This window comes from Microcaecilia unicolor, chromosome 2, assembly GCF_901765095.1.
Source record: "Microcaecilia unicolor chromosome 2, aMicUni1.1, whole genome shotgun sequence".
In the NCBI taxonomy this organism is placed as follows: domain Eukaryota; kingdom Metazoa; phylum Chordata; class Amphibia; order Gymnophiona; family Siphonopidae; genus Microcaecilia; species Microcaecilia unicolor.
In genome coordinates, this window is record NC_044032.1 from 566,745,349 (window position 1) to 566,760,911 (window position 15,563).

The 15,563-nt window shown below is 49.9% G+C and overlaps 1 protein-coding gene across 1 annotated transcript in view; it reads left to right on the forward strand.

The window, feature by feature from the left end:
* PCM1 (pericentriolar material 1) overlaps window positions 1-15,563 on the forward strand; it is an 866,960-nt gene that overhangs the window by 673,610 nt on the left and 177,787 nt on the right. The window contains 1 exon segment of the mRNA XM_030191464.1: window positions 11,502-11,637. Coding sequence (XP_030047324.1) covers window positions 11,502-11,637 — 136 coding nt within the window.

The window sequence follows — 15,563 nt, forward strand, 5'->3', positions numbered from 1 at the left end:
GGACAGAATAGCTTCGATTTGAAAGGATTTTACTGAACCATTTGATCACAGTCCCTGTTATCCTTTCTGATCCAGGCATTTGAGTAGCAATGTGTGGTCAACCGCATTGAATGCCACCAATATAGCGAATTGGAGAAGAATTACTGCATAGGTGGTAGTTGACATATGTAGTAAGAACTAGCAGCAATGTTTCCGTACTATGTGACAATTCTGAAGCCAAATGTGACTAGTCTAATATAGAAAATATTTCCAGATATAAAGAGAATTGTTTACTGATGTAGGTTTCTAATACTTTAGTAAAAATACGTATGCTTGCCACTGGACAGTAGTTTGCAGGCAATGCTACATCTAGCCCAAGTCCCTTCAACAATAGAGTGAGAACAATTTTGCCCATATTAGGAGGAAGAGAGCCAGTTTTTAACAGCTCCTTGAGATTTTCGAGTAACCAGTTTACTGTTTCCATAAGGATGGATTTGAGTAGATATTCTGGGCATTGATCAGGGAGCAGTTGGCTCTGGAGCATTTCAACAGCAGTGATCTTACATCTTTAACTATTAGTGTTTGAAGAGATTCCCAGTATTGGTCAGTTTTGAGTCCTTGGATTGTAGGATCTTCAGTGATTGAGGATGAACTACTGTTGGACTGTTTTCCTATGTTGGAGTAACTTTAGATAGTTCAGACCTAATTTGGAAGATCTTTTTGGCAAAATGATCAGCTAAAGGTGGTGGAACATGTTTTCTGTGAATGTTCATCATTAGTGGAAGCTAGTTTTTTAACTAAGGAGAAAAGTTTCTGGACATCTTGACCGTTTTAGTGGTAAATGGAGCAATTTTGTCTAGTATGGCTTTCACCTTGGTATGCCTGCGGGATTTGATCGAACCATGTGTAGTAGATGAGGTAGTGAGAAAATCTGTTAGCTGAGACCAGAAAGTGACCTTGTTGATTTTACCTCTGGTGGAGATGAGTTTGGAGGACTTGTGCCTGGTTAAACATGACATACAGATATCAATGTCAAAATCCAGTTGGAAGTGGTCAGACCATGGTACTGGCTTCCATTTGAATGGACTGATCAAGTTATTAGGATAGGAAGTCATGAATAACGTGTATTGGTTTTTTCATGAGTTGCACCCTCTGAGAATGTGGTTAGTTCGCAGTCCTTCAGGAATGATTTGAAGTTGTGGACATTGGTGTCCGCATCCTTTTCCAAGTGTAGGTTTAAGTCTCCCAGGAAGATAATCCTGGCAGAGGAAGTAATTTCTACAAGTCAAGGTTCTGCCATGGACCAAGCTCCTGGAGGACGGTAAATGAGAAGTAAGGCGATTTGATTTGTCTCTTTTGAATCATCACAGAATTTGCATAGCGTGTATTAAGTTCTCCGAGGACAAGCAGGCTGCTTGTTCTCACGACTGGGTTGATGTCCACGGCAGCCCCCACCAACCGGAATAAAACTTCGCGGGCGGTCCCGCACGCAGGGCACGCCCACCGCGCATGCGCGGCCGTCTTCCCGCCCGTGCGCGACCGTTCCCGCTCAGTTTTTTTCTATTCCGTGCTGGAGAGAGACGTGTTATCGTCTCTCTGTCAGCCCCGGAAACCGGATCGCGGCCTATCCGCGAGTTTTTTTTTTCTCTTACGAACGCGTTCGCGTATTTCTTTCTTTCCTTTTTCCTTGTGTTAAAAAAAAAAAAAGGTTTTTTGAGCCCCCTCGTCGTCTTGGCCGCGCGGTCGTTTCTTTTTCGGGTGTGCTTTTCACCGCCACCATTAATGACTTTGACTTCGCCGACGCAATTTTTCCGTCGATGTCCTCGAAGGTCCCGAGCGGATTCAAGAAGTGTGGTCGGTGCGGCCGGCAAATCTCGCAGACCGATACCCGCGCTTGGTGCCTCCAGTGCCTCGGGCCGGAGCATAATACCAAGACGTGCACCTTGTGTCTCGGCTTGCGGAAGCGTACACAGGTGGCGAGGCAAGTTCTTCTGGACCGTCTTTTCGGAACTTGCGCCGGCCCCTCGACGGCATCGGTGTCGACGGCCGGATCTTCGGTACCGATGTCGACGGCTTTGGCGCCGACTATGGCATCAACCCCAGGAGCACAGATTCCCTTGGCCCAACGACCTGCCGGCGACGGCGGGGGTGAGCGGCCGCGAGGCCAATCGGCCCCGGCCACTCCCTCTACCCAGGGCCATCGGGACCGAACCCTGTCAGACCCGATCCCTCAAGGCCGGGGGGGTTCTACCTCCTCTTCATCTCTACCGCCGAGCGCCAATGACGGGCATCGAAAGAAAAACAAGAAAGGACCGTCATCGGTCACCCACGGCGCATGGGACTGCCAGCTCTGGCGCCCCCAGAGATGACTCGACGCCGAGGAAGCGGCAGTGCCGAGAGGAGCGTTCCCCCTCGGTTGAATAGGTGTCGCTGTGTCAGTCCGCGGGTGCTTCGGTACCGTCTCCTGGACCCGAGCAGCTTCCGGCACCGACACCTACACCGGCCCCCCTGCCTTTCCCAGCAGCGGGCCTTGACGAGTGCCTCCGAGCCATCCTTCCGGGGATTCTGGAAGGGCTGATGCGCCAGGCTCTGCCAGCACCGGGGGTGCTTGCACCCCCTGCGCCGTTGATGGAGGCGCCGGTGTGCTCTAGCCCGATGCCGCAGCCTGCGACGCCGCTCGCGGCACAGGTGTCGACCGCCACGCAGGTGGAATCCCCATCAATGTCGATGGAGGGAGCTTCATCCCCGCCGGCGCGGGAGTCCACCGCTTGCGCCATCACCGGGGAAATGGCTCCTCGCAGTCGAGACGGGCCCGGTTGAGGTCTGAGCTGCAAGAGCTCATGTCCGACACCGAGGAAGAGGCCTCGTAGGGGGAGGAGGAGGACCCCAGATATTTCTCCTCAGAGGAGTCTGTGGGCATTCCCTCCGACCCCACTCCTTCACCGGAGAGAAAGCTCTCGCCCCCTGAGAGCCTCTCCTTTGCCTCCTTCGTCAGGGATATGTCCATCTGCATTCCCTTTCCCGTGGTCTCTGTGGATGAGCCGAGGGCTGAGATGCTCGAGGTCCTCGACTATCCATCACCACCTAGAGAGCCTTCCACGGTGCCGTTGCACAATGTCCTCAAAGAGACACTGCTTCAGAACTGGCTGAAACCGTTACCTAATCCCACCATCCCCAAGAAAGCGGAGTCGCAGTACAGGATCCACCCAGACCCAGAGTTGATGCGGCCTCAATTGCCTCATGACTCAGCGGTCGTGGACTCTGCTCTCAAGAGGGCACGGAGTTTGAGGGATACCGCCTCAGCGCCCCCTGGGCGGGAGTCTCGCACTCTGAACTCATTTGGGAGGAAGGCCTACCAATCTTCCATGCTCGTGACCCGCATCCAATCATACCAGCTCTACACGAGCATTCACATGCGGAACAATGTGAAGCAACTGGCGGACCTGGTCGACAAGCTCCCTCCGGAGCAGTCCAGGCCTTTTCAGGAGGTGGTCAGGCAGCTGAAGGCATGCAGAAAGTTCCTGTCCAGGGGTATCTATGACACCTGTGATGTGGCATCTCGAGCTGCGGCCCAAGGTATAGTGATGCGCAGACTCTCCTGGCTGCGTGCCTCTGACCTGGACAACCGCACCCAGCAGCGACTGGCGGATGTCCCTTGCCGGGGGGGGATAACATTTTCGGCGAGAAGGTCGAGCAGTTGGTGGACCAACTACATCGGCGGGAAACCGCTCTCGACAAGCTCTCCCACCGGGCGCCTTCAGCATCCACCTCTGCAGGTGGATGTTTTTCCCGGGCCCGGCAGGCTGCACCCTACGCTTACAACAAGCGTAGGTACTCCCAGCCGGCCCGAAGGCCTCCTCAGGCACAGGGACAGTCCCAACGCGCTCGTTCCCGTCAACAGCGTGCGCCTAAGCAGTCCCCTGCGCCTCCACAGCAAAAGCCGGGGACGGGCTTTTGACTGGATCCATGGGAACATAGCCACGATCAAAGTGTCCGTACCGGACGACCTGCCAGTCGGAGGGACGTTGAAAGTTTTTCACCAAAGGTGGCCTATGATAACCTCCGACCAGTGGGTTCTCCAAATAGTGCAGTGCGGATACACCCTGAATTTGGCCTCCACTCCACCAAATTGCCCACCGGGAGCCCAATCCTTCAGCTCCCATCACAAGCAGGTACTTGCAGAGGAACTCTCCGCCCTTCTCAGCGCCAATGCGGTCGAGCCCGTGCCACCCGGGCAGGAAGGGCAGGGATTCTATTCCAGGTACTTCCTTGTGGAAAAGAAAACAGGGGGGATGCGCCCCATCCTAGACCTGAGAGGCCTGAACAAATACCTGGTCAAAGAGAAGTTCAGGATGCTTTCCTTGGGCACCCTTCTACCAATGATTCAGAAAGACGATTGGCTATGTTCCCTGGATTTAAAGGACGCTTACACCCACATCCCGATACTGCCAGCTCGCAGACAGTATCTCAGATTCCGGCTGGGGACACGGCACTTTCAATATTGTGTACTGCCCTTTGGGCTCGCCTCTGCCCCACGGGCGTTCACGAAGTGTCTCGTGGTGGTTGCGGCGTACCTACGCAAGCTGGGGGTGCACGTGTTCCCGTATCTCGACGATTGGCTGGTCAAGAACACCTCGGAGGAGGGAGCTCTCCGGTCCATGCAGTGCACTATTCACCTCCTGGAGCTGCTGGGGTTTGTGATAAATTACCCAAAGTCCCATCTCCAGCCAGTCCAATCTCTGGAATTCATAGGAGCTCTGCTGAATTCACAGACGGCTCATGCCTTTCTTCCCGAAGCAAGGGCGCAGAATCTCCTGTCCCTCGCTTCCCAGACCAGAGCGTCTCAACAGGTCATAGCTCGGCAGATGTTGAGACTCCTGGGTCATATGGCCTCCACGGTTCATGTGACTCCCATGGCTCGCCTTCACATGAGACCTGCTCAATGGACCCTAGCTTCCCAGTGGTGTCAAGCTACCGGGAATCTAGAAGATGTCATCCGCCTGTCTCTCAGTTGCCGCAATTCGCTGCACTGGTGGACCATTCGGACCAATTTGACTCTGGGACGTCCATTCCAAATTCCGCAGCCCACGAAAGTGCTGACGACGGATGCATCTCGTCTGGGGTGGGGAGCTCATGTCGATGGGCTCCAAACCCAGGGACTGTGGTCCCTCCAGGAACAAGATCTTCAGATCAATCTCCTGGAGCTCCGAGCGGTCTGGAACGCACTGAAGGCCTTCAGAGATCGGCTGTCCTACCAAATCATCCAAATTCGGACAGACAATCAGGTTGCAATGTATTACACCAACAAGCAGGGGGGCACGGGATCTCGCCCCCTGTGTCAGGAAGCCGTCGGGATGTGGCGTTGGGCCTGCCAGTTCAGCATGCTTCTCCAAGCCACATACCTGGCAGGCGTAAACAACAGTCTAGCCGACAGACTGAGCAGAGTCATGCAACCGCACGAGTGGTTGCTCCATTCCAGAGTGGTACGCAAGATCTTCCGAGAGTGGGGCACTCCCTCGGTGGACCTTTTCGCCTCTCAGACCAACCACAAGCTGCCTCTGTTCTGTTCCAGACTACAGACACACGGCAGACTGGCGTCGGATGCCTTTCTCCTCCATTGGGGGACCGGCCTCCTGTATGCTTATCCTTCCATACCTTTGGTGGGGAAGACCTTACTGAAGCTCAAGCAATACCACGGCACCATGATTCTGATAGCGCCCTTCTGGCCCCGTCAGATCTGGTTCCCTTTACTTCTGGAGTTATCCTCTGAAGAACTGTGGAGATTGGAGTGTTTTCCGACTCTCATTTCGCAGAATGACGGAGCGCTTCTGCATCCCAACCTCCAGTCTCTGGCTCTCACGGCCTGGATGTTGAGAGCGTAGACTTTGTTTTGTTGGGTCTGTCTGAGGGTGTCTCCCGCGTCTTGCTTGCCTCTAGAAGGGATTCCACTAAAAAGAGTTACTTTTCTAAGTGGAGGATGTTTGTTGTCTGGTGTGAGAGCAAGGCCCTAGAACCTTGCTCTTGTCCTGCACAGAACCTGCTTGAATACCTTCTGCACTTATTAGAGTCTGGTCTCAAGACCAACTCAGTAAGGAATCACCTTAGTGCGATTAGTGCTTACCATTATTGTGTAGAGGGTAAAGCCATCTCTGGAGAGCCTTTAGTTGTTCAATTCATGAGAGGCTTGCTTTTGTCAAGGCCCCCTGTCAAGCCTCCTGCAGTATCATGGGATCTCAACGTCGTCCTCACCCAGCTGATGAAACCTCCTTTCGAGCCACTGAATTCTTGCCATCTGAAGTACTTGACCTGGAAGGTCATTTTCCAGGTGGCAGTTACTTCAGCTCGTAGAGTCAGTGAGCTGCAGGCCCTGGTAGCTCATGCTCCTTATACCAAATTTCATCATAATAGAGTAGTACTCCGCACTCACACTACGTTCCTGCCAAAGGTGGTGTCGGAGTTCCATCTTAACCAGTCAATTGTCTTGCCAACATTCTTTCCCAGACCGCATACCCATCCTGCTGCACGTCAGTTGCACACATTGGACTGCAAGCGAGCGTTGGCCTTCTATCTGGAGCGGACACAGCCCCACAGACAGTCCGCCCAATTGTTTGTTTCTTTCGACCCCAATAGGAAACGCACCATCTCCAATTGGCTAGCAGATTGTATTTCCTTCACTTATGCCCAGGCCGGGCTGGCTCTTGAGGGTCATGTCACGGCTCATAGTGTTCGAGCCATGGCAGCGTCAGTGGCCCACTTGAAGTCAGCCACTATTGAAGAGATTTGCAAGGCTGCGACGTGGTCATCTGTCCACACATTCACATCACATTACTGCCTCCAGCAGGATACCCGACGCAACAGTCGGTTCGGGCAGTCGGTGCTGCAGAATCTGTTTGGGGTTTGAATCCAACTCTACCCTCCAGGACCCAATTTTGTTCTGTTCAGGCTGCACTCTCAGTTGTTCTTCGTAGGTCAATTTCTGTTATGCCCTCGCCGTTGCGAGGTTCAATTGACCTGGGTTCTTGTTTTGAGTGAGCCTGAGAGCTAGGGATACCCCAGTCGTGAGAACAAGCAGCCTGCTTGGCCTCGGAGAAAGCGAATGATACATACCTGTAGCAGGTGTTCTCCGAGGACAGCAGGCTGATTGTTCTCACCTACCCTCCCTCCTCCCCTTTGGAGTTGCGTTTTACTCATTTCTTTGCTTGTCATTCAACTGAGCGGGAACGGTCGCGCACTGGCGGGAAGGCGGCCGCGCATGCGCGGTGGGCGTGCCCTGCGTGCGGGACCGCCCGCAAGGTTTTCTTCCGGTTGGTGGGGGCTGCCGTGGACGTCAACCCAGTCGTGAGAACAATCAGCCTGCTGTCCTCGGAGAACACCTGCTACAGGTATGTATCATTTGCTTTCAGGGAAAACCCCAGAACTAACTAAAGACACGTGGAAAAAAATTCTTAAATATAAGAACAAGTCTGCTGCCTTTTTTACCCTATTTTGGAAAGTGAAGAATATCTTAACTGGTTGGATAGATGTGAGGAAATATCTGACTATCAGCTTCTGTGAGCCGTGTTTCTGAGGTTAACAGCCCATATCTGAAGATTCTAGCAGATCCCTGAGTAAGAGAGCCTTGTTCCCCATTGATATAAACGGCGGGGACAAGAGTGAGTTGAGACTTGTGTTCCAAAGAGGGGAGACTTGTTTGGGTAATTTCAAAAGGTAATGAGTTTTTTTAGGCCATTTGGTTCTGGTCTGAAACCCATAGTAGTGTTCTTATGGTATATATTGGCATTGTCTAGCAGGTATCTGACATTACAGTTAGGGTGTTCTTTAGTACAGTGTTTTCTAGATAGGATTAGGCACTAAGTTATGTGGTAGGTTGCTGCCCGACATGCTCAAAAGGGCTAAGCAAATCCATGTGAGCCACTTCATGGTGATAGCTTTTGGAGCTAATTTAAGTTAGTCTGGTTTAGTGCTCTTTATCAGTCCTAAGTGTGCGCTGTTAGAACAGAGTCCTCCCTGAGGACACCAGAATTGCTGTGTGCCTCAGGTCATTCTTCAGTTGTGTTCAGGCTATGTCATGTCTGCTACATCAGATTATATAGTTACCTGACAGGGCTTACATTCCTAGATTCTTGGTGGTTTAAGATTCTAAACAAAAAATAAATGCTTTTAGAATCTTCAAATGTTTTTCTTTTTCTGAAATAAAATATGTCAGACTGAAAAAAGGGAATCTCAGTTATGTTTTAATAGCCAAATACCTCATCTTTAAACTTTAAATCCTAGTTTTGAAAATCTCTTTTGGAGGGCACTTAGTTTTATTTAGTTTTAATACTAGATGGACTATTTGTTAGGGGCGGAATAGAGTTCAGTATTATTGTTCCTATTGTAAAGAATATGGGGAGAATAGTAGAGAGCAGGAAGAAAAGGGGGGAGAACGACCCTGCAAACCCCAAAAAGCCCCAGAGGAGTCTCGCCCTTACAGGCAGATTTTCCCCAGGAGAAGACTTCAAATTAGAAACTACAACTCCCAGCATCCACCTTGGGTCCAAGGGAGACAAACCAGGGCGTACTCCCATGAGGCGCCAGAAGGGGGCTGCCAGGGAAGGAGAAATACTAATTCTACAACCTGGGGGAGGGGGAGGTGGAACAGGTGGGAAAAGGAGGAGCAGCTGGGAGAAAAAGGGTGGGGCGAAGAGAGCATGGACTGGGCTCCTGAGAAGGAGGAGAGGGAAGGGGGGCCTTGGGAGATGGAGGTAACCGCCCAGGAGCAGGCCCTGGAGGAGCCCATGGACATTTCTGCCCTGGCCCAGAGGAGCGCATAGAAGTAAGAAGGGCCCTGGAAAAGAGAGGATCCGGACCAAAGAAAGAGGGGTCAAAGCGGGAGGAGGTCAGGTGAGAAAGAGAGACTGACCAAGAGGGAGGGACCCCAGGCTTTGAGTCCACACTTGGCTACATGAACTGTGGATTTAAAAGCCAAGTTATATTGAACTGTTTTTGAGAGCTTGGCTACATGAACTGTGGATTTAAAAGCCAAGTTATATTGAACTGTTTTTGAGAGCTTGGCTACATGAACTGTGGATTTAAAAGCCAAGTTATATTGAACTGTTTTTGAGAGCTTGGCTACATGAACTGTGGATTTAAAAGCCAAGTTATGTTGAACTGTTTTTGAGAGCTTGGCTACATGAACTGTGGATTTAAAAGCCAAGTTATATTGAACTGTTTTGAGAGCTTGGCTACATGAACTGTGGATTTAAAGCCAAGTTATATTGAGCTGTTTTGGGCCAGCCGTACTGGCCGGAACTAGGCTGTAGGGGGGGGCAGGGTTCTGATAAACCTGACCGGCCCGAAAAGGGTTTCTTGACGGGTCCGCTGCTTCTCCCAAGACTAAGGGGGAAGAGGGGAATCAGCGGCGGAAGCCCGGGCTGTGTTCTACCAAGCTGGAGGATAAAAATAAAAGGAAAAAGTTATTGTTTGATCCTGTGTTTTTCCTGTTTTTTTTTGGAGAAGAAGTGTATGATAGAGGAGGCTGAGAAAGGCGAATAGTCCCATAGGCGGAGAGACGCTCAGCACCTTTACACTATATAAACATATGTGGAGTGGAAGAATGGCCTAGTGGTTAGAGCACCGGTCTTGATATCCAGAGGTGGCTGGTTCAAATCCCTTTGCTACTCCTTGTGATCTTGGGCAAGTCACTTAACCCTTCATTGTCTCAGGTACAAAATTAGATTGTGAGCCTCTCCATGAGTGTACCTGAATGTAACTCACCTTGAGCTACTACTGAAAAAGGTGTGAGCAAAATACAAATAAATAAATAAATATGGTAAAAAGAAATAATTGTAACTTTAGCTGACTACTCATTGGACTGAATATTTACACACAGTTGAACTTATCTAATATAATAATTTGCTCCTGCAATGTTCTGATGTCTCTGCCTGCGTTCGTAACCATGTCCTGACGTCACTCTCCCGCAGTAGAAGCCTGCTTGCCTGTTGTCAGGAGATGTTACTACTCGAAGCAGGGAGCTGCAACGCGTCTCAGGTGACTACAGTATCGCCCCCTTCTCCGAGTTCCAGCCCCCTCCCCTCTGAGTTCCATGCCTCCCTCCCTCTCCTCCCCTCTGAGTTACAGGCCCCCCTCCCCTTCGACTTGCAGGACGCTCCCTCCCTCCCTTCTCGGTCCACGCCCCCACTCTCCTCAGACTTACACGCCTCCCTCCCTCTCTCTCTCTCTCTCTGCCCTCCAAGCAGGACCTGTGCTCCAGCAGCCCCTCACCTTCCTAAGTGCTGGCTGTATTTTAAAAATCTTACCTTGGTGTGCGGTGTCCACAGTGAAGGCGAGCGGCGCTTCACCCCGCCTTCGCATGTGTCTGAGCTCTGCCTCTGGTCCCACCCTTCCGGAAACAGGAAATGAGGGCGGGACCAGAGACAGAGCTCAGACACATGCGAAGGCAGTCTGAAGCACTGCTCGCCTTCACTGTGGACTCCGCACCCCAAGGTAACAATTTTTAAAATACAGCCAGCACTTAGGAAGGCGAGTGGCTGCCGGAGGACAGGTCGTGCTTGGAGGGAAGAGAGAGGGGAGGGTGGGGGGCGTGGACCTCGGAGGGAGGGAGGGAGCGTCCTGCAAGTCGAAAGGGGAGGGAGCTTCCTGCAAGTCGGAGGGGAGGGGGTCCTGGAACTCGAAGGGGAGGGAGAGAGGCATGGGGGTGTGGAACTCGAATGAGAATGGGGGTCCTGGAACTCGAAGGGGACGGGGGCATGGAACTCAAAGGGGAGGGAGGGAGTCCTGGAGCTCAAAGGGGAGGGGGGATGGGGGCCTGGAACTCGGAGGGCACACAGAGAGAGAGGTAGGGAGGGGGCATGGAACTTAGACGAGAGAGAGATGGAGGGAGGGGGGCCTTGGATATGGGTGGATGGAGGAGAGGCCAGGGGAGAATGCAGAGTTGATGCACATGTAGGGGAGGAGGGCAAGGGACAGAGGAGAGAGAATTGCACCTCGATGGATGGAGGGGCAGGGGAGAGATGCTGCACATGGATGGATGAAGGGGGCAGGGCACAGAGGATGTTTGCTGCATATGGATGAATGCAGGGGAGAGAGCATAATTGGTGCACACGGGACACACAGTACACTCTCTTACTCACACAGACACACACATTCTGTCTCCCAACCACACACACACACTCTCTCTTTTTCTCTCTCTCTCTCTCTCTCTCTCTCTCTCTCTCTCTCTCTCTCTCACATTCTCACTCTCTGACACATACTCATTCACTCTCTCACACATACTCACTCATTCTCTCTCTCTCACACATACTCTCTCCCAACAGTTCCCTTAAAAACATAATTGCCATTAGAGGTCAACCTTGCTAGCGCCCGTTTCATTTCTTTCAGAAACGGGCCTTTTTTACTAGTGTATAATATTTAGATGGTTAAAAATAATGAAACTAAATGTTAATTCTGTTTTTTTTTTTAAAAAGCATGTAATGGGCTGATCTTTAGTACTGATAAGTAAATTTGTTTCTATTCTTGAATAGGACAAGGATGAGACTGAGACAACCAGGCAAACACAAGCATCTGATATGCATGAGGATAGTGAAGTTAAGAGGAGAAACAGATCTGATACGTCTGATCAGGAGGAAGATGAAAGTGAAGATCATCCAGTGTCTATAAGTACGTTGACTTTTCAGTTATTTTCAGCAACAGATCAAAAGCAACTGCTGAAAATCTCCTTATTTATCTTGAAAAACAAATTTCTCTCCTTGAAGTGCTAAGCTTTAGTAATAAGTATTTTTCTATCTCCATAGTGGTTTCATCTCTTTTAAAACAAACAAAAAAAAAAGCAAATAGACAGCTTCAGTCCCTGTATATTCTCTGTCAGTGCTGTCTGCTTTCCTTTGCCGGACTGATATGGGGACCCGTGGGGGTCTCCTACGCATGAAGATGTCAAACCCTGGCGCATTGCCTGACTTGCTCTGTGGTAAAACAGATGGTCTGCCTGAAGAGCCTGTGGGGTCTGCCCTATGAGTGTTTCGGCAATTCTCCGAGGACAAGCAGGCTGCTTGTTCTCACTGATAGGGTGACGTCCACGGCATCCCCAGGTCCAGAAAATCTTCCTAGCAACAAAGCTTGCTAGAGCCTTCGAGTGCGTTGGAACGCGCACCGTGCATGCGTGACCATCTTCCCGCCCGTCGCACGAGAGTCCCGCTTCAGTATTTTTTCCGCGGTCAGAGCGGCTGGTTTCCAGTTGCTCTGAAAGAGCCTTCACTTCACCGGCTTTTTTCGCCGAGTTTCTTTGTTTTTGTGTGTCAGCTCGCATTTGAGCTGTTTTTTCATTGGAAAAAAAAAACTTCCCTTTATTTTCTAGTTTTTCCCTTAAGTTTCCTTTCATTTGCATGTGCGGCTTTTTTGGCTGCCCGTACGGGTTTTCTCCCTTTTTGTGCCCTTTGCGAGTTTTGATTTCGCCGCCGCTATTTTTCCATCGATGACATCGAGGATCACCAGCGGCTTCAAGAAGTGCACTCGGACTTTCAAGAAGTGAAAAGACAAGCTGGGAGTTATATTGTATATCAACAGCCGTACCCTTGCAGTCTCGGTGTGCAGTTCTCTGGTTGTGCTGTTTTACTCCTGGGATTACTTCTGTGTGGGTGCCGATAACTCCCCCCCCCCCCCCCCCCCCCCCCCCCACACACACACCTCCTCCAGTCATGAGCAGTTGAAGTGCTGCGCTTAGTGTGCCTGGCGAGATTTGGATTCTGCGGATGTATGTAAGTACTGTGTGGTCCACACAGGGTCCAGATTGGGAGTCGAGTTGGAGCTGAGTCTGGTGGAGGAGTGTGCAGTCCGCAGGCACACCGGGCTCTCCGCAGGTTCAGGTGATTCAGGAATGGCGATGGGCCTGTTTTTAGCAGGAACTGCCACCATCTTGCCAGCTATCGTAGATGTTCTGGCCCCGGAGCATCTTCCATGGGTGGAGCCGATTTCTCAGCCATCGACAAGCCAGCACACAAGAACTTCCCAGGTGACTTCCAGGGTGGATTTTTCCCTGGATTTCATTCTGGCTGTGTACCGGGCTTTTTGTCTCCATAATGGGCAATGTGATAATAATGGGTGACTTCAATTATCCAAATATAGACTGGGTAAATGTAACATCGGGACACGCTACAGAGATACAATTCCTTGATGAAATCAAGGACAGCTTTATGGAGCAACTGGTGCAGGAGCCGACGAGAGAAGGAAAAATTCTAGACTTGGTCCTTAGTGGAGCGCATGATCTGGTGAGGGACGTTATGGTACTGGGGCCGCTTGATAACAGTGACCATAATATGATCAGTTTTGACATTAACCTTGAAGTAACTGTACACAGAAAGTCAAATACGTTAGCGTTTAACTTTAAAAAAGGAGACTATGATAAAATGAGAAGAACGGTAAAAAAAAAAACTTAGGGGGGGCAACTGAGAGAGTAAAAACTGTACAACAGGCGTGGACGCTGTTCAAAAATACCATCCTGGAGGCCCAGGCCATACATATTCCGCGAATTAGAAAAGAAAGACGGAAGTCCAAAAGACACCCGGCCTGGTTGAAAAGTGAGGTGACGGAAGCTATTAGGGCTAAAAGAAACACCTTCAGAAAATGGAAGAAGGAACCGTCTGAAAATAACAAGAAACAGCATAAGGAGTGTCAAAGCAAATGCAAGGCGCAGATTAAGAAGGCCAAGAGGGAGTATGAAAAAAAGATAGCATTAGAGGCAAAAAAACATAGTAAAAATATTTTTTGGTATATTAAAAGCAGGAAGCCGGCAAAAGAATCGGTTGGGCCGCTGGATGACCGAGGGGTAAAAGGGGCGATCAAGGAAGACAAAGACGTAGCGGAGAGACTGAATGAATTCTTTGCTTCGGTCTTCACCGAGGAAGATTTGGGTGGGATACCGGTGTCGGAAATGGTATTTCAAGCGGACGAGTCGGAGAAACTTACTGACTTCATGGTAAACCTGGAGGACGTAATGGGGCAGTTCGGCAAACTGAAGAGTAGCAAATCTCCTGGACCGGATGGTATTCATCCTAGAGTACTGATAGAACTGAAAAACGAGCTTGCGGAGTTACTGCTAGTGATATGCAACTTATCCTTAAAATCGAGCGTGGTACCGGAAGATTGGAGGATGGCCAATGTAACGCCCATTTTTAAAAAAGGCTCCAGGGGAGATCCGGGAAATTATAGACCGGTGAGTCTGACGTCGGTGCCGGGGAAAATGATAGAGGCTATTATCAAAAACAAAATTACAGAGCACATCCGAGGACATGGATTACTGAAACCAAGTCAGCATGGCTTTTGTGTGGGGAAATCTTGCCTGACCAATTTACTTCAATTCTTTGAAGGAGTGAACAAACATGTGGACAAAGGGGAGTCGGTTGATATTGTGTTTCTGGATTTTCAAAAGGCGTTTGACAAGGTACCTCATGAAAGGCTACAGAGGAAATTGGAGGGTCATGGGATAGGAGGAAATGTCCTATTGTGGATTAAAAACTGGTTGAAGGATAGGAAACAGAGAGTGGGGTTAAATGGGCAGTATTCACAATGGAGAAGGGTAGTTAGTGGGGTTCCTCAGGGGTCCTTGCTAGGACCGCTGCTTTTTAATATATTTATAAATGATTTAGAGATGGGAGTAACTAGCGAGGTAATTAAATTTGCTGATGACACAAAGTTATTCAAAGTCGTTAAATCGCGACAGGATTGTGAAAAATTACAAGAGGACCTTACGAGACTGGGAAACTGGGCGGCTAAATGGCAGATGATGTTTAATGTGAGCAAGTGCAAGGTGATGCATGTGGGAAAAAAGAACCCGAATTATAGCTACGTCATGCAAGGTTCCACGTTAGGAGTTACGGACCAAGAAAGGGATCTGGGTGTCGTCGTCGATAACACACTGAAACCTTCTGCTCAGTGTGCTGCTGCGGCTAAGAAAGCGAATAGAATGTTGGGTATTATCAGGAAAGGTATGGAAAACAGGTGTGAGGATGTTATAATGCCGTTGTATCGCTCCATGGTGCGACCGCACCTTGAGTATTGTGTTCAATTCTGGTCGCCGCATCTCAAGAAAGATATAGTAGAATTGGAAAAGGTGCAGCGAAGGGCGACTAAAATGATAGCGGGGATGGGACAACTTCCCTATGAAGAAAGACTAAGGAGGCTAGGGCTATACAGCTTGGAGAAGAGACAGCTGAGGGGAGACATGATAGAGGTATATAAAATAATGAGTGGAGTGGAACAGGTGGATGTGAAGCGTCTGTTCACGCTTTCCAAAAATACTAGGACTAGGGGGCATGCGATGAAACTACAGTGTAGTAAATTTAAAACAAATCGGAGAAAATTTTTCTTCACCCAACGTGTAATTAAACTCTGGAATTCGTTGCCGGAGAAAGTGGTGAAGGCGGTTAGCTTAGCAGAGTTTAAAAAGGGGTTGGACGGTTTCCTAAAGGACAAGTCCATAAACCGCTACTAACGGACTTGGAAAACTCCAAAATTCCAGGAATAACATGTATAGAATGTTTGTATGTTTGGGAAGCTTGCCAGGTGCCCTTGGCCTGGATTGGCCGCTGTCG